The 22,108-nt window shown below is 49.5% G+C and overlaps 1 protein-coding gene across 1 annotated transcript; it reads left to right on the plus strand.

The window, feature by feature from the left end:
- The first annotated feature begins 3,182 nt into the window (after window positions 1–3,182).
- Window positions 3,183–21,531, plus strand: NIBAN3 (niban apoptosis regulator 3). Its single transcript, XM_090290209.1, has 13 exons — window positions 3,183–3,412; window positions 4,656–4,786; window positions 6,820–6,945; window positions 7,519–7,633; window positions 9,462–9,629; window positions 10,209–10,510; window positions 10,726–10,888; window positions 11,472–11,662; window positions 12,785–12,943; window positions 13,878–13,994; window positions 14,076–14,183; window positions 15,026–15,137; window positions 21,065–21,531. The coding sequence occupies exons 1-13, from the start codon at window positions 3,358–3,360 to the stop codon at window positions 21,235–21,237; spliced, it is 1,920 nt and encodes a 639-aa protein (XP_090146335.1). The 5' UTR covers window positions 3,183–3,357; the 3' UTR covers window positions 21,238–21,531.
- Window positions 21,532–22,108: the final 577 nt, after the last annotated feature.

Genomic DNA, 22,108 nt, shown 5'->3' on the forward strand with positions numbered 1-22,108 from the left:
GAAAGTAAATAAATAAAATCTTTTTTAAAAAAATTAAAAGCCATGTGGTGCTGACAGGACCCTTCCACCAGCCCTGCTTAGATATTAAAAGGAGTATTTGCTCCAAGTGCCCACTGTCTTGTCCTTGGTGGCCAGTAGGACACGGGGCTCACAGGCTGACCTGAAACTCTTGTCCCAGCAGGTGGAGGATAAGGGTGGGCATCCTCAGTGAGTTTCCTGGGGCTGTTTTGCAAAGTACCACAGAATTTATTGACTCATTGCTGGAGGCCAGAAGTCTGAAATCAAGGTAGTGGCAGGGTTCGTTCCTTCTGCAGGCTCTGAGGGAAGGTGTCCCACACTTCTGGCTTTTGGGGGCTGTCAGCAACCCGCCTTATGACAGCATCACTCCATTCTCTGCCTCTGTCATCACATGGCTTTCCCATGTGAGTGCCTCTCTGTGTCCCCTTTCACTAAGGATACCTGACATTGGATATAGGTCCACCCTAAATCAAGAGGAACTCTTTTCAAGATCTTTAGCTAATTATATCTGCAAAGAGCCTTATTCCAAATAAGGTCACATTCTGAGATTCCAGGGCTTAGGACATGGACATATTGTGTGTGTGTTAAAATATATATAGCAAAGTTCACCATCTTCACCATATTTTGGTGTCCAGTCAACTTGTACAACCATCACCACCCTCCCTCTCCAGAACATTCCATCTTCCCAAACTGAAACTCTGTCCCCATTAAACACTAACTCCCCATCCTCCTCCCCTAGCCCATCATTCTACTTTGTCTCTGTGAATTTGACTACTCTAAGGACTTCATAAGTGGGATCACACAGTATTTGTCCTTTTGTGTCTGGCTTCTTTCACTTTGCATAACATCCTCATGTTCATCCATGTTGTCACATATGTTACAATTTCCTTCCTTTTAATGGCTGAAGAATATTCCACTGTGTGGATGGACCTCATTTTGCTTGTCCATTCATCTGTGGACACTTGGGTTGTTTCCATGGTTTAGCTCTTGTGAATAATGCTGCTAAAACATTGGTATACAAATATCTCTTTGAGACCCTGCTTTCAGTCTTTTGGGGATATACTCAGAAGTAGAAATGCTGGGTCATATGATAATTCTATTTTTAATTTTTGAGGAATCGCCATACTATTTTCCACAGCAGGTTACCATTTTACATTCCCACTAATAATGCCCAAGTGTTCCAATTTCTCCATGTCATCACCAACACTTGTTATTTTCTGTGTTTTTTGATAGTGACCTGTGAATGGATCCTTTTGGGGGGATACAATTCAACCCACTACACATGCACTGGCTGAGTTACCACAGCACACACCAAGCCAGTCCTGGCCTCTGCACCCAGCCCTGCTGCAGGCCTGCCCAGAGCCGTGAACTGCCCAGGTGCCTCTGTCTCAGCTGTGCTGGGGCTGCAGCCTTTGTATCTCTTCGGCCCACCAAGCTTCTCTGGCTCCAGGAACGTCGGTGGGGAGGCTGGTGGGCGCAGAGTGTAGGGAGCATGGTGGCCTGGGGGCGTCCCACAGAGGTACGTGAAGGGGACATGGGAATTGAAACCTCGAAGCTGAAACCCCAAAAAGAGAAGTTTCGTTCAACGTCTTCCTGGGGTCAGTTTTGCAGATGTGAAAGTGAGGAAGTGGGCCAAGGCCTGAAGGGAAGGAAACAGGTTGAGGAAAGCAGAGGAGGAAGTCGAAAGAAAGGTTGCTTGGCCATGGGTTTGAGCCAGCTCAGGTGGCCATGACCCCTGGAGCAGAGAGGCCAGGGCAGGGGCTGCCAGAGCAGAGGCAAAAGGATGAGACAAGCGTGGGGACGGGTCCTGCCTGGAGCATGTCACCTTTTCTGTGCCCCTCTCCCCATGGCAGCAGTTGTCCCTGCACCAGATCTGCCTGAGGCTCCCTTTCACCTTAGGTGAAAACTACCCTTCCTATCGCCCATAAGCCCTCATGTGGCCCATGCAACCATCCTCCTCTCCTAACATCTGCCTCTCACTCACCCTCCCCCACCCCACACACTCAGTGCTGTTCCCACCATAGGGCCTTTGTGTGTACTGTGCCCCTGCCTGTGCTCTTCCCTCTAACCCTTTGCATGGCTTGGGCCCTCGCATCCTTCAGGTCTTGGTGCAGCATCTCCTCCCTGCTCGCTCCCTGCCCCTAGCATTTCCCACCCACTCCTGATCCATTTTCTCCCCCACCATTATCATTAGCTGACAGTTCTGTTGGCATGCTCCTGATGATCCATGGGGCCTGGGGCAGCTGCAGGGAATGGAGGGTGCTGGAGGGGCCATTGAGAGATGAGATGGGGGATCTGCAGGGGCCCGTATTTCCTCCAAGGGCATGGGGAGCTGCAGGAGGTATTAAGAGGTCAGGGCTGGGAATTTAGGGGTGCACTGGAGATGGGGGGCTGGGGCCTGGGAATAAGGGCACCTTCAAGAGTCACTTAAAGAATGAAATGGTCCAGGCTGGGTAGCTCAGTTGGGTAGAGCATCATCTCGATACGCCAAGGTTGCAGGTTCGATCTTCAGTCAGGGCACATACAAGAGTCAACCAATGAATGCATAAATAAGTGAAACAAGTTGATGTTTTTATTTTTCTCCTTTCCTTTCTCGCTCTGAAATCAATCAATAAAAAATACGTGAAAAAAAGAAAAGAATTAAATGGAGATAAGGTGATTGCTTGTTGGGGGTGAGGAAAGAATCAGTGTACCCCCCATTGGATGCCCATCCCTCCCCTTATCTGGGACCCCAGCATTTGCTCTCCCGGCCCCAACAATGACCCCAGGACTGGGAGTGTCTATCTAGCTCTGTCTCCCCAGCCTGGGGACTCCTGAGGGGTGTGCCAGGGTTGAATTTCCCCAGCATTGCCTGGCATTGGGCCACAGCAAGAGCAGGCACCAGAGGGTGGGCATTGGGTGGGGGTAGATGTCCCTTCTATGCCCAGCCTTTTCCTTGCCACCCATACCAACAACTGGTTGCCCAGTCCTGCCAGATACCTTCCCTGCATCCCTTCTCCAAAGCCAGCTAGGACTTTTGTCTCCCACCCCTGCACCCTCTCTTGGGGCTGCCCCAGCAGCCCCCACAGATAACAGCAGCCTCGGCCTCTGGGGAGTTGGGAGGACGCAGGTGCAGGGTGGGGCAGGGCAGGGGTGGGCATCCTTATTCCCCTCCAACACACACGGAGGAGGGGGGCACCAAGCTCTGGCTTCTGGCTCCAGGCACTGGTCCCCACAGCATCCAGGCTCCTCACAGTCCTCTCTGCTCCCAGAGAGCCTCTGAGCAGAGGATCCTGGGGAGCTGTGGGGTGGAGAGGGGTGCCTGTTCTACTCAAGGGGATCCTGGGACACTGCAGCAGGATGGGTGGGCGGTCTTCAAGCCCCCTGGACAAGCGGCAGCAGCAGCACCTGAGGGGTGAGCACGGAGTGGAGAGGGGTGGGGTGGAGAGGGGGGTTCGGGGTTGTCAGATACATAGAATACCCTATTAATGTGAATTCCAGATAGGCAACAGATAATTTTTTTAGTATAAGTATGTCCCAAATTTTGTACGAGGTCATAGTTATGCTAAAAAAAAATTTCTTATTTACTTGAAATTCAAATTTAACTGGTGTCATGTACTTTTATTTGGTAAATCTGGTAACCTGACTCGGGACATGGGCTTAAGGTAGGGGGCATGGGCCAGGTGGGAGGTGCCCTGGGCCTAGCCAGATCTTGGGGGACAATCCTTCCAGTGGGCAAGGATATACAGATCCGTCTGTGGACCCTGGGCACCGAGTCGCAGTTCAGATTTGAGACAATGAATGACCAGTGCCCTTCATCCTCCACATGATTGAGTGCTTACTGGATGCTGGGCACTGGGAATACAATGAGCTCATGATCTAGATAAGGAAAGAAGTTCAAGTTATCATCACACAAATGATTCAATAAGCTGTTATACAACTGTTTTTGTTTTTTTTTTCTGTAGTGGCTTAAGGCAAAGATTTATTTCTTTCTTCTATGGAGGGGTACAGTGGCAGGCAGGCTGATAAGTCAGATAACCCAACTTCTTCCATCTCATGTTTCTACCATGTGTGGATTCTGTGCCACATAAAGGCTGCTGAAGTTCTAGTCATTGGGTCTACATTCCAGGCAGCAAGATGGGCTGTATGTTTTACACACAGTCAAGTGAGTGCATCTTAGAACAGCTTGAGGAACTTCAACATCTGCGCGATCACCTCTTAGACTAGGATTCAGAATGCTTCTGTCACCCCAGAAAGTTCCTGTGTACTAGGGAAAGGTTTTTTAAAAATTTTGAAAACTCTAGGTACGGGGCCCCCAAAAAACTTTCAGGTGCAATGGAACTGCTTGTTATCTTGATCATGGCATTGGTTTCCAGGTGTGGACATGTGTGAAAGCTCATTAAATTCTATGCTTTATACAATTAAAGTTTGTTGTGCATCAGTTATAAATTAAGCTGGAGTCCCTTAACTTCCACCCACCCCCATGTGGATGGAAACAGACAGCAGAGGATTAGAGGAATGGAATTTGGAGCATGTCTTGTCGGGTAGCTTTGGGGTTTGGGCTGAGGGTAGAAGCCCACCAGTTCCTTCCAACCTGTTCTGCCTTCCTCTGGCAGGTGGCCTGATTCAGCCACTTCGCTGTCCCCTTGTCCCTGCAGGCCAAGTGGATGCCCTGTTGAAGAATTTTCTGCCCCAATACCGTGTGCAGTTAGCAGCCTCTGTCCTGCAGCAGATTTCCAGGGAGCTGGTCCCCCAGGAGCTGGCCGGATGCCAACTGCTGCATAGCAAAGTGGGTGCCACAAGTGGGGGTGGAGGGCTGCTGAGTGAGTGGGGCTGCGGAAGCTGTTGGTTCAGTGGTGGGGGGACCCTTTTCATGCCTTTGTCCTTGCTGGTGCAACAACCTGGGGTGACTATGACATTCACTGGCACATCCTGGGGTGGACACTGGGGACACCAAGACAGATCCCGCTCTGCCTTCTAGGGATCACAGTCTGATTGGGGAAAATGACCCCAAACAAGTTAACATATCATGGCACAGGATGACTTCTGATAGGTGCTAGGAAAACCAGAGGAAGGGCACTGTTGGGTGTGGGGAGTTGAAATGCAGGGGGCCCCTTTGAGCTAAGATGTAAAAGATGAGAAGAAGCCAGTTCTGCAGCCCAGAATGGGAGGGGCCTTCTAGGCAGGCGGCACACCTAGTGCTTGCTGGAAAAACTTGCCCTGTCTGAGTGCCACACTCAAGGACACAACATGGTCACTGGATACCCACGTTTTTGCATGTGCAGTGACCTCTGCCTAGTGCACTTTCCATTCTTCCTTGTACATCATTCAGCTGCCACTTCTTTCAAGCTTTCCTGGATTGCCATTGCCCCACCTGAGTCAGGCACCTCCTCCGAGACCCACATCCCACTGCCTCTCCAGCAAAACCCCAGATCATACATTAGTCACCTCCATGGTTTAGTCTGCGAGGGCAGGGACCAGGCTTTGTCTTCTCTTTCTCTCATCCCCACCCCTCATGCCCACGTGGTGCCTACATGTCTTCTGAGCTGGCAGTAACACCCAGGGCTTTTACATACCCAGCATGACTTGTTCAGTCCTCACAAGCCTGGGAGATAGGTCTTTGACCAACAAGGAAACCAAGGCACAGAAAGGCAAAGTGACCTGTCTGACATCATACCACTTGCCAGAGGCAGAGGCATGATTTGGAATCAGAGTTCATATTCCTTACTGACACTGGGTCCCCTTCCCCCTCAGGGCTCTGAGTTTTCCCACGTCTTTCAGATGGCACTGTGGACATAGAGCTCTTGCCCAGCCAGAGCTCTCCTTGTCCCTCTTGGGGCATCATGGGGCCCAGGCATCACCTCCACCTGCATCTTACACCACCTGCTGGTTCTAGCCACCTGGGCCAGGATACAGCTGGTGTTGGGTTTCAAGCAGCATGGAGGGACTTCCCCTTGCTTTAGTGTGAGCATTTAATACAATACTTATTGTATATACTTGTATTTTATATATATTTTAAAATAGCATTTAACAATATTTTAATGATAATTCTCAGAGCTGGGAAAAGGTATGAAGAATTATTAACAGACACCTGAGTTGCCACCAGCCTGCCAAAGAATCAAAATAGCACAGTTGCAGTTAATTGATTCATCATCTATTTTTCAAGTATCAGCTGTGTACCAGGTTCTGCTCTGGGACCCAGTGATGACACAGAACACACATTTCACGTGGCCAGATAGTAAGAAGAGTGATGAGGGAAATGAAACAAGACAAAGAAAATGTCCCCCCACCTGAGGGCAGTGTCTATGGACAGAGGACTGGCCTTTTCTCATACAATTAAACTACACCTTCCCCATGACCCAGCAGCCCCACTTGTGTTGGTTATTTAATGCTGTGGAACAGTATACTACAGATCAGTAGCTTAAAGCAACATATATTTATTATCTCACAGTTGCTGTGAGTCAGGCATATAGACACAGGTTCTCTGAGTCCTTTCTTTCAGGGTCTGTCATAGACTGCAATCAAGAGGTTGGCCAGGGCTGGGATCTCACCTGAGGCTCAAGTGGGGAAGGGTCTGCTTCCAGATGACATGGAGATGACAGAAACACCCCCTCTCAGGGCTGTGTGGAAGATAAATCAGTTCATATTTGGAAGGACTGCAGACAAGTGCATGCTATGAGCGGGCTTGATAAAGAATAGGAGTGCCACATAGCAGCATCCAAGCACCCTGTACTTAGTGGCACTAGGACACAGTGGGAGCTGTCCAGGGGGCCTGGTACACTGACCAGTGGCTCTGACATCTGAGGGCCCCTTCTCCCACAGAAGCTTCCCCGAGTTCGTGAGCACCAAGGGCCCCTGGCCCAGCTGCGGGGCCACCCACCCCAGTGGCAGTCAGTCTTCTGTGTGCTGCGTGGGGATGGACGCCTGGAGTGGTTCAGCCACAGGGAGGTATGTGAGCGGCCTGTGTCCCTTTGGCCTCCAGATTCTCCATCCCACGTGGTTTTGGGGTCCAGCTACCAGTATAGCTCCCCCCTCCTGTTTTCAATAATCTCTCCTGAATCAAAGGCCCCTGTGTGTTTGGTCTGGGGTGGGCGACCATTTCTCATTGTGCCAGGTGGGTAAACTGAGGCCCAGCACAGAGGTAGGGGCTTAGTCATGGTCGTCAGCAGAGCTGAGGTTGAAACCATGTCATGCCCATGTCCTGCTTCCTGGTCAGGGAATTCATTCAGGTCACTTGTTGCTCTGGGATGCAGTTTCCACCTCTGTGAAATGAGTGATGATGGCCTATGAGGCAAGAGCTGTGCTGATTTGATGAGATAAAATCACTCAGCCCTTGGGACTGGCCCAGGACACGGTGGATGCTGGGTGCTCCACTGTGGAGGAGGGAGAGAGAGGGTGGAGGCAAGGAGGGCAGGTAGAGGGTTTCCCCAGCTAACCCAAAACCTTCCCCTGATCCTATGCCGAGGCATGGAAGCCACAGTTTAGACTGCCCCAAAGTAGTTCTTTGGACACCTTTTATAGGAATATGAAAATGGGGACCGTCCTCTGGGCTCCACGGCCCTGACAGGGTACACAGTCCTGACTTCCCAGCGTGAATATCTCCACCTGTTGGACACTCTCTGCCCAGATTCCTCAGGTAAGAAGCAGGTTTTTCTCCTTTTTGCTGTTGACACTGGGGCCCCATCATTCTCTGCAGTGGAGGCTGCCCGGTGCACTGCAGGGTGTTGAACAGAGCCCCTGCTCTCCACCTGCTAGATGCCAATAGCAGCCCCCACCCCAAGTGTGACAACCAAACATGTCCCTAGACATTGACAAGTGTGCTTGGCGGGGGCAGCGTTGCTTCTGGGTAAGCATCTTAGCTCTAGAAAGAGAAACACCCACTCTCATCAGAATGAGAGAGGTAGGTCATTGGACCAGAATCCAAGTAGCAAAGGCAAAAAACAAAACCCGGTGTTGGCAAGCATATAGGGAGATGGGCACTGGTGGGTGGGGACACCTCATGGATTTGGTGCCAGCTGCACTGTTCATTCCAGCCTTTCTGGAGGGTTCTCCCTCCCTCCCTTCTTTCCTCCCTCTCTCTTTCCATTACCCCTTCCCCTTCTTCTCCCCTCTCTCCTCCTTTTCCCTCCCTCCATTATCCCTTCAGTTCTCCCTCCTCTGTTCTCTCTCCCTCTCTCTCTCCTCCTTTCTCTCTCTCTCCCTCCCTCCCACAACACACTGTGCAGGAACAGGAAAAGGATCAACATAACTGGGCTGGATGCATCTGAAGAGGGCCTGCGTCATCTCATTGTGTCTGCCCAGCAGACAGCCCCATCTCTAGCTACCTCATTCCACAGATGCGCACACCGAGGCTGAGGACTATCACACAGTTAGTAAGGGTCAGAGCCAGAACTGTACCCTATGCTTCACTGAGGGGCTATCTGGCCACCAAATAATGCAAATTCATCAAGGACAGTCTACAGAAATGATGAGGATGTTGCAAACACTGAAATCCACCCACATACCATTGTTTGGGATTGATTAAATAAATTGGAAAGGAAAGCTGTGCAGCTGCTGGCGGTGTCCCACACGTGTGCAGGAGCAAACAGGCCACTTAAAGACCAGAAAACTCCATCTTGTTACAACAATGCACCCCATGAAGCTTTGTGCAGATTTTAAAATCTACAGTAATGTCCCCCAAACTGTTAACAGCTATTGTTATCCCTGGGGCCTGCAGTTCAAGGGCTGGGATGACCAGGAACTTCTACCTTCTGGATTATGTATTATATTTTACTACAATCTGTATGTATTACTCTAGAAATTAGAACAAAACACTGTGGATATAGGAGACCCAAAATAAATTCTAAAACTAAATTCGTTCATTGTGTCCATTCTAGGCCATTGATAACACTTTTGTTGAAATTTTTATTTATTTATTTTTAGAGAGAGGAGAAGGGAGGGAGAAAGAGAGGGAGAGAAACATCAATGTGTGGTTGCCTTTTACATGCCCCCAACTGGGGACCTGGCCCACAACCCAGGCATGTGCTCTGACTGGGAGTCGAACTGGCAACCTTTTGGTTCGCAGGTTGGTGCTGTGTCCTACGCATAGAAAATGGTTTGGCCAAGTTTGAGCCTGGGCATGGCTGGCTCCAGCATCCCACAGCAAGCAGGGTTTAGATCATATATCATATGCCAACTAGGATAGGTTGTTGGTGGCTGTCTAGGCCACTGTGTTGAGAACGCTGCAGAGGCTGGGAAACAGTGCTGGGATGGTTTGCTCATGTCTGCCCCAGGCACATCTTCCCCTGAGACTGAACTGGAATAAGGATACTGTAGCTATAATAGCATAGATCATGCATATCATATTGAGCAACTCCCTGTGCCAGGGTTTCTTCTAAGTATTTCATGGTTATTTTCTCCTAGTGAACAAATGAGTGTAGAGCAAATGAATGAATGAAGATGTGTCATCCTCTGTCTGCTTTCAGGGGACCATGCACAGGAAGAGCCTGACCCCCTCCTGGAAATGCCTGTGAACTTTCCCCTGTTCCTGCAGCACCCCTTCCGAAGGCATCTCTGTTTTTCTGCAGCCACAGGGGAGACACAGCGTGCGTGGAGGCTAGCCCTGCAGGGCGGCATCCGGCTTCGTGGCACAGGTGGGTCCCAGGGAAGGTTAGGCAGAGGTAGGGCTTGGAGTCTGGGGTCAGACGGCTCTGCCCCTGCTGGCTGTGAGACCCACTTCAAGTGTCAGTTTTCTTATCTATAAAATGGGTTGTTGGGGGAGACAGAAGGGAAGGGCTGTGATGGGGACATAGCCTTGTGGGTGCGTCTGCTGGGGGATCAGGGAGGACTAATGTCAAAGCTGGGGTCTGAAAAAGATGAGAAGCCATCCAGATGATAAAGGGGAACAGGACCAACACATACAACTGGGCAGGCTGTTGACTGAACGTACCTAAATGGAGAGGCAGTGGGGACTGCAGTGCAGCTTGGTCTGTGACTTTCTGAAGGGGATGCCTTTTCCCACATTGTATCAAGGCTCCTTATGGGCTTGAGGGAGGAGTATACCTGCAGAGGGCATTTCTTGTGCAAAGGTCTGGAGGTGGGCGATACCAGGTTTTGGGACCTGGTGAGGAGATGGAGGACTTCCTTCCTCTTGGGGAGATGGAGAGCTAGGCAGATGTGACAGCACAGGAAGGGTCGGCAGGCACTGAGGAGCCGCCTTCCCTCCACCCCAGTCCTGCAACGAAGTCAGGCCCCTGCCGCCCATGCCTTCCTGAATGCCATACGGCTCTACCGGCAGCACAAAGGCCACTTTGGCCACGACAACATGACGCTGGGCTCGGACGCCGAGGTCAGTGCCGCGCAAGGCCCTACCGGGATCCCTAGAAACTCTCTCGGCCCTCAGTGGAGCCCAGGGTTCCCTCTTCTGCAGGTGCTGACCACAGTGCTGATGCGGGAGCTGCTGCCGGCACTGCGAGCCCAGACCCAGCCGGGCTTGCGGGGGGCCGGCCGAGCCAGAGCCTGGGCCTGGACCAAGGTACACGCGGGGTCGCAGAGGTGGGGCAGGGACACACGGGGGCGCCGCGGAGGGGTTGGGGGCCTGACCCGGGCACCCAGCTTCGTTTTTCCCGTCGACTGTTATCTAAACTTGCTCCACATATCTGATTTCTGACTCTATCGTCCTTCCAACCCGCCACGTCTGCTGTATCCCGCGCTTCTGGACCATGGGATCCTATGGGCTGGTCCGGGCAGCTCCTGGATGCGGTTCACGCCGCCGTCCTGGCCGGGGCCTCTGCGGGGCTCCGCGCTTTTCAGCCGGAAAAGGACGAACTACTTGCGGCCCTGGAGAAGACGATCCGCCCGGACGTGGACCACCTTCTGAAGCTGCAAGGACGAGTGTCAGGAAAGCTGCTGGGTGAGGCCCGGGAGGCGGGGCCTGGAAAGGCGTGGCCTAGATGGGGCGGGGTGTGACTGCGTGAGGCGGGAAGCCTGAGAGGAAGAAGGGGTAAGGTGCAAGGCATGGAATCTGGGACCCGAAGACCTGCCAGCGGCCGGACCGAAGAATAAAAGGGCGTGGTATAAGGGGCGGGGATAAAGTGGGGAATGGGCGTGGCCTTGCGGCTGTGACTTGGCAGGGGGGGAGTCAAGAAGGAGGGCGGGGCCATGAGTAAAAGAAGTCTGGCCAGAGTTGGAGCAGGTGAGATCCAGTCCCAAGAGTAGAGGATATACTGGCAGAGGCATGCCTGACCCGGGTTGTTTAGTCAGACGGCGCAGGTGGCTCCCACTCGGCTGAGTTACAAAGAGAACCGGGCTAGAATCCGGGCTCTGAGCCGACCCCACCGCGCTCGAAGCCTGAGTTTCTCAGTGAAATGGGTTAGAGAGGATGTTCGGAGTCTGTGTTCCCATCCACTTCACCCTGCTGAGCCTAGGGTCTCCCCACGACTCCATTTGCGGAGCACCTTGTGAAGAAGACCCAGACCAGTGATTTCCACTCACAGCCGAGGTCCAGGGCCTGCTGGAGTCATGCCTGCGCAGAAAGGTGGACGCGCAGCTGCCACAAGTCACGCAGACTCTGCTGAACACCGTGGAAGCAGCACTCGCAGCGGTGCAGACACTCCTAGTCCAGGGCATGGACCGCCTATCTCGCCACCTGCGTGGGAGCGCCTCCGGCGCCCGGCTGCGGAAGGAGGTGAGATGTAGGGGTGATGGGTTTTTTAGGCGGAGTGTTAACTTCATAGAAGAGCTGCATGAATGAACCTTGCACCTTCCTTTTTTTGACGATTTTCTCTCGTAACAGCTTTTTTCCTAGGCTGCTTTTTACTTATCGTGGAGTGCCTTGCTATGGTCATTAGGGCCCAGTTATTTTTTTATTAAATATTTTTAAAATTTACCAATTTGAGAGGGGGGGATGGGGGGATGGAGGAAGGGAGAGAAGGAAGGAGAGAGAGGGAGAGAGAGAATGGGACGTCAAGTTTTGTTGCTCCACTTATCCACGCATTTATTGGCTGACCCTTGCATGTGCCCAACAGGGGATCGAAGCTGCAACCCTGGTGCATTGGGAGGACACTCCAACCAACCGAGCTCCTTGGTCAGGGGGTTGGGGCCCAGTTTAAAACATGGGGAAAGGAGTAAGATGACAAGAGTAGCACTGAATAATATCCATCTGGAGTCACCTTCCCCCAAAACTCTTACTCCTTCCATTCCTCTGTTTAGCCAGAGCCCACCCTCTCCTCAGAGAATTCTGCTCCATGCAGGTCAGATCAGTCATTCTGATATTAAATGAGCACCTACTATGCAACAATAAACCTTCAACTTGTTAAACATCTATTTTATAATCACCTTCTCCAGAAACTTTCCCTGGCCTCTCTCTGCCTCTACAGCTGCCTGTGCTTCCCTCCTCATGAAGGAATTTACACACCACTGTGGTTGATTGTCTACAGTCTATCTCCCCCAACCTATCCCTGAGCTCCTTAAAGGCACAGATGGTGTTGGATTACTCTATTTATGCAGGCATAGGCCCCAACACAGAGAGACCACCAGGTGGTGGGAATAAGTTTACAAGGGCTAAGTATGCCCATTTCCCCTTCAGTCATGCCAGTACCGCATATTACCATTTTTTCAGGCTTTACCACTTTATGTCCATCATACCATACCTCACTGTTACTTTTATTGCACATTTTTGTAGTGATAACCAAGGTAAGATGTGTTTCCATTTGTGTTTTTCCTTCAACGAATTGGCTGTGAGGTCTTTGGTCCTGCTTTTTCCATCAGCTGATGGTGTTTTTCTCACCTGACTGCCATTGGAGCACAGGTTTATTCTTTTGGTGAGATGCCGTGGGATCCAGAGCTGATGCAGACCTGCTACCGTGAGGCTGAGCAGAGTCGGGGCCGCCTGAGAGAGCTAGTGGTGCCATTTGGCTTCTTTGGAGTACGAAGTCTGGTGTTTGGGGTCCAGGATCTTGCACAGCAGGTGAGAGTGAGTGGGAGGCTGAGAGGCAAAGGCAGCAGCCTTCACTGAGCAGGTGTCAAGTGCATGCTGGGCAGATCATGGCTACTGTGACAAACCTGGCCTTCCCATGACTAGGCTGTGACCACAGGTGGTGGACAGGACTGTGGTGGGGATGTACAAAGCGCTATGGGAGCCCTGAGACATTCCTGATTCATCTTAAGGGCTGGGGGGGACTTCCAGTAAAAGAGAACTTCCAAGCTGGGGTAGCAATGGGAGAAATGGGGTAGAACATATCCTAGCTAGAGGGGACAGTGTGTGTAAGTGCTGGGAAGTGAGAAAACTTGCCTGCCTTTGGGGAAAATAAAGCAATTTAGAGACATTGGGTTGTAGGTTTCAAAGGAGGGTAGAAAGGTGGGAGATGTGCAAGTGAGGTGGGTGGGCATATGGGTCAGGGCCTTTGGCATGGGGCTAAGAGACTGGGCTCTATCAGAAGGGCAATAGAGAGCCATAACAGGTGTGTGAGCAGGGGAAGGGGCATGACCAAATTCAAGGTTAGGAAGTCCCTCCAGCCTTGGGGAGCAGGGGCTGTCAGGAGCAGTAGCAGAGGAGGCCTGAACTAGTTGGGTGCTATTGGTGGAGAGAAGTGGGTGTGTTTTGAAGGCCGCAGGAATGAGAGGCTGAACTCTGGCCAGCTCTCTGCTCCCCAGCCTGGGCACCCTGGCACCATCCTCTAGAGGAGGAGGCTTTCTACTAGTTTTCACGTATATCCCCACTGACTGGATGATCCTTAGGTCCTCAGAGGAGGAGATCCTATTTCGTGAAACAAGAAGGAAGTTGAGGGAAGTGGCTGGTAGGGACAGAGTGGATGCTGGAAATGTGTCATCTGGGCAGGAATGAGGCTGATAAGGCCAGACGGTGAGTTACCTAGAAGTCATCCCAGTTCTTCCTCCCACAGCTCATGGCTGATGCTGTGACCACCTTCCTGCAGCTAGCTGACCAGTGTCTGACCACAGCCCTGGACTGCAGCCAGGCTGCCCAGCAGCTGGAGAAAGTCAGGGGACGCGTGCTAAAGGTGAGGCCCGAGGGGGAGGGTGCGGACATGGGCCTGGGTGCCCATATAGCCACTGGACTGGCCACTGTGTTTTTCATGTAGAAGTTCCAGTCGGACAGTAGCTCAGTGCAAAGGAGGTTCGTCCGTGGGTGGCAGATCTGCATCTTTTTGCCCTTTGTGCTGAGCCAGCTGGAGCCAAGCTGCAAAGCGGTGAGCAAATGGGGGCGGGCTGCAGGAAGGTCCTCTATAAAGTGGGCAGAGTGCTTGCTCTCTCATAAAACCACTGCAACAAGTAGAGACTTTTGTTTCCGGAGCTCTGGGGCTCCACTGGGCTCCCACAATGCCTTCTACTTCTCCCATGACAGTGCTTAATATCTGTCGCTTGAGAGCTGGGTGAGGGCACATGCATCATATGCTAGCTGGTGACAAGGGTTTCAGAAAAGGGAGGAGGCAGAGGGAGTGTGTGTGCATATGTGTGTGTGTGCGTGCGTGTGTGTGTGTGTGTGTGTGTGTGTGTGGTGGGGGATGCCAAGTTGTCATGGAGTCTCTCCCTGGGAAGATGAACCTTGAGAGGCAGTGAGCTGAAGGCATGAGTTATGTCCTGGGGCAGGGCATTCTAGGCAGAGGGTGCAGCATGTGCAAAGGTCCTGAGGAAGGCCTGTGCCTGGTGTGTTGCGGGTATAGTTAGGAGGCCAGTGTGACCAGAGGTCAGTGAGTGAGGCAGTGGGAAAGAAATGGGGGTGGGCCACAGGGGCCTGGACACACAGGGCTTTAGGGGCACCAGGCAGAGGTTGGCCTCAGGTGCTAACAGGCTCCTCTAGAGGAAGTGACTGTGGGGGTACTAGAGACATTTGTGCTATTTCTATTGAAGTGGGATATGCTTTGTTTCATCAATCTGCACAGCAACTGAAAGAGTATGGGTCAAGGAGTCTATTTTCAAGATGAGTAAAGTGAGGCTCATGGCCACCCAGGTACTTATAGTCAGAGCTGGAGCTGGCACCCACAAAGCAGCCCACCCCTCCAATCCAGCTCCTCCCCCACCTGCATTCCAGGAGCTGCATGAATTTGAAGGGGATGTCCTTGCTGTGGGCAGCCCTGCCCTGACCATCGAGGGCATCTATGAAGATGTCATTCGGGGGGTCCTGCTGCAGAGGATTGACAGAGGTGAGCCCCACCCCTATGGCTCAGGGGAGCCTGGAGACCCCTGGCTGTGTGTACTGAGCCCTTCCATGGTCCCCATTGCCACACTTTCTGGGAATACCAGCCTTTTTACTGAAGGTACAGACTGGGACAGAGGTGGGCAAGCCTAGAGGGGCAGTGATAGAAGCTCCCTAAATGAGGGCATTGGAACGAGGCTCTCAGCGGGGTGTGGGACTTCTCGGGACGAGTGGAAGGAGGCAACATTCGAAAACTACAGATAGACATTCATATGTAGTCTTTCAACAATCACTGCATGTGTTTCTGCGGGCTGGCATTGAGGCCCCAGGAGTCTTGGACTTGGGTTAGACCTTGAAGGATCTCCTGCCCTGGGAAGAGGCTCCAGAACCACTCTTCTCCCTCCTTCTTTTCTGTTCACTCATGATCCAATGTCTGTGACCACTGAGATGTGTGCACTAACTTGAGGCTGAGCATTATGCAGTGGTGATTCAGGGACTGTCACCACATCCACATGGCCAACACAGAGGAAGGAAAAGACAACAGAAGGAGAGGAGGCTAGAAGCTGCAGAGGCAGACATGCAGGGGCTTGAATGACAGGCAGAGGAGTTTAGACTTTTTTGGACAGCTAGTAGGAAGTCATGGAGGGTGTGTGAGCAGAGGGTGATGGTGGCCAGACTGAAAATGAGAGAGGAGGCTGAGGGCACAGTCCTGGGGACAAATGATGGGCCCAAGCAGTGACAGCCACCAAGAGGATGGAGCCCAGTGATGAAGATGAGGCAGGAGCAGAGGCGCCAGAATTGCTGGCCTGGGTGTCACCAAGTACACGGAGGAGCCACAGCCTGGGGATGGAGGGTAGAGAAAGGGGAAGCATCCCAGAGATTCTGTATTTTAAGGACACAAAGAGGAAGAAGGGACACAGACAGCAGTTTGAGAGGTGACAGCAGGGTTCTAGGAGCCAGGCAGTAAGGGTAGGGATGTGGGCTCCATTTGTGGGTAGCCACTTTAAATGAAAAAAGGCTATTCTCTGATTGGAAAAAAAAAATCCAGAAACAGGTAACACGTCCATTTCCAGAGGTTTTCCATGTCCTTAGTGGGGCTGATCTGCAATGGATTCATGACATCTGCTTGGAGTGCAGTGTTGTGAGGTGGAGCTGGTAACGTCTGGCTCAGTGAAGATGCTGGGGGGTCAGCTAGCAGTGTCTGCCATGGCACAGACATGGAGAGAGGCTCACAGAAACCGCTTTAGGGTTCCTGGTTGAGCTGTTTCCTCCATTCTTTGCCCTCTTGTGGCTTCTATGGGAGAATGCATGGAAGCCCTTTGATGTTGGGGCTTTTCCAGGTGGGTCCAGGGGGTTATCTATTGTTTTAGAATTGAAAAAGGCCCTGGGTGCTAGCGATGTGTCCTGTGCTCTGGATGGCTGCTCGGAGGTCCCATAGAACCAGGCTGAAGCAGGTGAGGACCACACAGCTTCTTGGGCCATGCCAGTGAATTGCTGGGAGTGGGGAGGCCTTTACAGAGTGTGTGGGATGGTTGAAAATGTAGGTTCCTCCCCTGACCGATGTGGCTCAGTTGGCTGGGCATTGACCCAAAAAGCAAAAAGTTGCTAGTTTGATTCCCGGTCAGGGCACACGCCTGGGTTGTAGGTTCTGTCCTTAGTTGGTGGCGTGCAAGAGGCAACCGATAGATGTTTCTCTTACACATCACTGTTTCTCTCCCTCTCTTTCTCCTTCCCTTCCCTTCTCTCAAAAATAAATAAATAAAATCTTTAAAAAAAGAAAGAAGGTGTAGGTTCCTGGATGGAACAGCATCCACCTGTCTCCTGATGTGGCTGGTCTGGCCAAGCTCGTGGTAAACAAGGGCAGTGGGGAGACAGAGAGGGACACTCTAAGCCCAGGCTCTGACATGGACATGAATTTGTGTCCCATCTCATCTGGCCAGAAGTCAGTGGGGCCTCTCCCAGCAGCTACTACTTCCCAACACCGAAAGGAGAGATTGTGATGATGGGAGCCTTGGGTTCACCATGAGTAAGGGCTCTGCAAGATGGAAGCAGGGATTCTAGAGTGGCTCACAGCTCCCTCAGGAACTGCTACTGTGAGAGCCTTGGGAACTCACCTAGCTAAACTGTTCCCATATTCTTCACCCACAGAAACTCTGAGGTAATAGACATGAATTGTTTTCAGCTGCTAATTTTGGGGAGCCATTTGTTATGTAGCTATTGCTAACTAATGCATACCTGGGACAGTATCCTGTAGCCAGTTGCTGCAGATAAACTGATGAATATTTACATTCATTGGGATGAACAAAGATTAAGCAGTTTTACAAAGACTTCTGGGTATCAGAATGTTTTTTTTTAAAGTATATTTTATTGATTATGTTGTTACAGTACAGTAACGGGTATTACGTTCTAGACTGCCCCCGCGATAGGTGAAAATCCGCGAAGTAGGAACCTTACATTTATTTTAGTATTTATATATATTTTAAGGCTTTATAAACACTTCCCACACACTTTAAACCATTCCCAGTCCCTTATTAACCTTTCCCACTCCCTTATTAACCTTTTCCACACTTTTATAAACACTACTTATGTTCTTAAACATATTCTACACTCTTAAACCTACATAACTTTAACAACATACATATACAATACCGCAAAATCCTGTGATATAGCAAAAAATCCGCGATAAATAATTAAATATAATATTTTACAAGATCCTGTGATACAGTGAGGCCGCGATAAATGAACCGCGATATAAAGAGGGACTACTGTAGTCCCAATTTTTTCCCCTTTCCTTCCCTCTGCCCAGTACCCCCTCTTCCCTACAGCAATCCCACCCCCTGTAGTTCATGCCCATGGGTTGTGCATATAAGTTCTTCTGCTTCACCCTTTCCTATAATATTCTTAACTTCCCTCTATTTTGTACCAACCAATTATGCTTCTTAATCCCTGCACCATTTCCCCTCCCCCCACTTCCCCTTCCCAGCTAATAATCCTCCAAATGATCCCCATACCTATGATTCCGTTCCTCTTCTGGTTTGCTTAGTTGGGTTTTGTTTTTATTTTTTAGATTCAGTTGTTGATAGTTGTGAGTTTGTTGTCATTTTAATGTTCAAACTTTTTATCTTCTTTTTCTTAAGTGAGTCCCTTTGACATTTCATATAATAATAGCTTGGTGATGATGAGCTCCTTTAGCTTTACCTTGTCTGGGAAGCACTTCATCTGCCCTTCCATTCTAAATGAATGCTGGCTAGAGTAATCTTGGTTGTAGGTCCTTGCTTTTCATCACATTGAATACGTCTTTCCAGTCCCTTCTTGCCTGCAAAGTTTCTTTTGAGAAATTGGTTGATAGTCTTATAGGCACCCCTTTGTAGGTAATTCTCTGCTTGAAGCTTTGGCATTTTAATTATGATGTGTCTTGGTGTGGTCCCCTTTGGGTCTAGCTTGTTTGGGACTCTGTGCTACCTGGACTTGTACGTCTATTTCCTTTGCCAAATTTGGGGAGTTTTTCTTAATTATTTTCTCACATAAGTTTTCAGTTTCTTGCTTTCTTCTTCTCCTTCTGGCACCCCTGTGGTTTGGGTGTTGGCACGTTTAAAGTTGTGCCGAGGTTCTGAAGCCTCTCCTCATTTTTTTCAATTCTTATTTCCTCATTCTGTACTGGTTGACTGTTTTTTTCTTCCTTATGTTCCAAATCATTGATTTTAACCCTGCTTTCCTTCCCTTCACCATTGGTTTTGTGTGGATTTTCCTTCATTTCATTTAGCATAGCCTTCACTTCTTCCCTTATGCATTTGCCATACTTAAGCATATCTGTCAAGCCCATGAGCATCTTCATCATCAGTGTTTTGAACTCTACATCTGTTAGGTTGGCTATCTCCTCCTTTGTTAGGTTGGCTATATCCTCTTCACTTAGTTCTCCCACTGGAACCTTGATCTGTTCCCCCTTTTGGGCCATACTTCTCTGTCTCCTCATCTTGACAGGTTCCTGTGTTTGTTTGCCTCTCTGTCTTAGGTAAAGCTGTCGCACCTGTTAGGTTGTAAGGGGCAGAGCCTTAGGTATTCATCAGTACAGGCGACCCATTTCACCACGTTGTGGTGCTGTTTGTGGGGGAGGGATCTGAGAGGGAACAATGTCACTTGCTCAGCACTAGCCCCTTTTCCAGGCATTTCTCCCACTTTATATGGGACTGCTGCCTCTCTAACTGTTGCCTTGGCCGTCATTCCCAGAGTGGGTGGGTCTGCGGATGTTCTAGGACCATGAGGGCCCTTTAAACAAGTGGACTCTACTGAGAGACTGGCAGTTTCTTCCTCTGCCCCAACCCCTACTGGTTTGCACAGTCAAAAGCAATGAGGCTTTATTTTCCCTGGCGCTGGGACTGTGAGCTGCGCTGTCTGGTCTGGTGCTGGGAGCGCTCCCCAGGTGTCCCTCCTCACTTTTAAAAACATGTGATTGCACTCTCCACCGGCCTACCACTGCCACTGCTGCTGCCACCACCACACTGCGTCCTCTCTGCCCAGCTCCACCCATCCTACCTGTCTGCATGAGTATTTCTTCTTTATATCTTTCTTTGTTGGACTTCCATGCAGCTCGATTTTCTGGAACTTCTGGTTGTCTCTAGTTTTGAAATATTTGTATTCCTTCTTCGTTGTGGAGGGAGACACAGTGTGTCTGTCTAGACCTCCATCTTGGCTGGAAGTCTACAGAATGCTTTTTGATTTGCAAATGGCAATGAGAATTTGTAGGTTAGCTTCCTAATGTATTTAATCAGAATCTAAGCGATGTTGGGTTTTGCTTCTAGTCTTTCCCTCTAACAGGTAATGTCACAGGGGGTGACCTCATACTTACCTTTCAGGTTAAATGCAGATCTTTGTGGGTTAATCCCCCAATGTGAAATCTCATGGTTTAGAGCATCTATGCTTGTCTTTCCAGTAGTGGTCTCCAGAGCCCTCTCCATCAGTGTAGTCCCATATGGTTGCTGCCCCTCATCCGTGTGTTGGTGGCCCATTTCTCCACAGGCTGCACAGATGACTCAAAATTTCTCATATCTTTTGGGTAGAAAATGGTGTCTTTATTTTAATGAGCACATATTCTTGGAGATGAAGATAAGCATCTTTTTCTGTGTTTAGGAACCATTTTTAGCTCTGTTCCTCTTCTTGGCTTACTTATGTTCTAAGTGCTTATAAATTAAATTTTTATTGCTAATATCCCATTTACTATTTATTATGTGCCAGGCATTTGATGTGTCCAATTTTTTTGGCATCCATGTAATACTTTCCATATTATAGATGAGGAAACTGAGGCTCAGAGGGACTTGCCAAAAGCAGCCAGGCTCCCCCACTGACGTCCAGGCACTCCACCCACTGCTGCCTCTAGGGATATTCTAGAGCTGAATCTGCCTACCACCATCTTCCTTACCAATGGATAAATGTCTGCTAGTGTACTTTCTGAGTCATATGAACGATTTCAAGGCTTTCATAGCCACCTCACCTCCACCTCGGCCCTTTTCTGAAAGGCTGTGCCTTTTTCTATTCTCACCAGCAGCATTTGTGCATATTCTCCATATCCTTTCCAAACATTAGGAATTTTCATAAAAGAAAAAAGTCCATTTCATAAGCACACACATTTAACTTTTTTTTATTTTGAATTTCTTTGGCGACTAAAATGAATCTAAAAATGTTTATTGGGCATTTATATGTTTGTGGGTTTCTTTTTAAATTGAATTGTTTGTTCATGGTTTTACCTACTTTTTTCTTCAGGAGATTTTATCTTTTTCTTATTGATCTCTGAAAATTCTGTATTTTGTATCATGTAACACATATTTTTTTCTCAGCTTGATGTGGGCCCGTTGGGTTTGTTTACTTGCTTCAAATTTTAACTTCGTATCAAGTTTCTCAGCCTGAGATAACTTTGACTAATTTCCCTCTTCTTGCCAGAAAAGTCATCTGCCCGCTCTAGGTTGGCAGTCTCTCCACATTACAAGCCTTCCAGCTGCTTCCGGAGCAGGTTCCGGAGGGATTTCCCCAATGTTCTTCTCGTCTCAGCTTTCCGAGGGGGCCCTGCACACTCCACAGAGATGGTTTCCTCCCATTCTATCCCGGAATTTTGAGCCTCCCCCATGAGAATAAGATTTTCCTCACGTTTCCTGACTTGTCCCTTCCCCCACCATCTTCTGATATATATTTATGCTTCACAACCTTGTACAGCTGGCTTATTTTTACCCAGAATGTAGATGTTACTCTGGAAAAATTGCAGCAACAAGAATTTGTCATCCTGCCCACTATGAGAAAAATCACTGTTTCCCCCAGGGTCAAAATCCTTCCAGTCTTTTCCCAGTGTATCAGGATGGGATGCCCTTATCATCCTGTTTTTCTTGCTTAATATGAAATATCTTCTGCTGCCAGGTCCATGGAACTTTTTTTTTCTTCTGTCTTTTTATTGTGGAAAGTTTCAAACATGCCCCAAAAGCAGAGATCCCCACTGTTACCCTATCAACAATGATGGAGTTTGGCCCTATCCTTTTTCCTCCATTAAGAGTCAATCATATAACTAGTAAAGATTGGGCTGCATTTCTGAAATATTCAGCCAAAAACTTAACTTGTGCAGACATTACTGTAGAAAAATATCAGAAAACAAGCAAAGGAAGGAAAAGTAATTACAAGAAGAGCATGGACAAGGCGAAGAGCATGGAGAAGAGGGGTGAATTAGACTGGGAGATTTGGGGCTTTTCTGGTTAAGCTCACTGCCCCATCTTGTGTCATCCTTTGATGGACAGCCAGAACACACAACCTGTGCCCTGAATTTTAATTGGCAGTATTAACCCCCTACCATACACACATTAATGAATATACACATCTGAGCCTCATTCTTGAAACTTAAATTTTTGTTTAAAAAGGACAATTTAGGTGATACATTTATTTAACACTCCATTAAGTGGACAATCTCCTTTTGGAGAACTGCCTTGAAACTTAATTTTTAAG

This window comes from Furipterus horrens, unplaced genomic scaffold, assembly GCF_987537825.1.
Source record: "Furipterus horrens unplaced genomic scaffold, mFurHor1.1.pri manual_scaffold_10, whole genome shotgun sequence".
Taxonomy (NCBI): Eukaryota; Metazoa; Chordata; class Mammalia; order Chiroptera; family Furipteridae; genus Furipterus; species Furipterus horrens.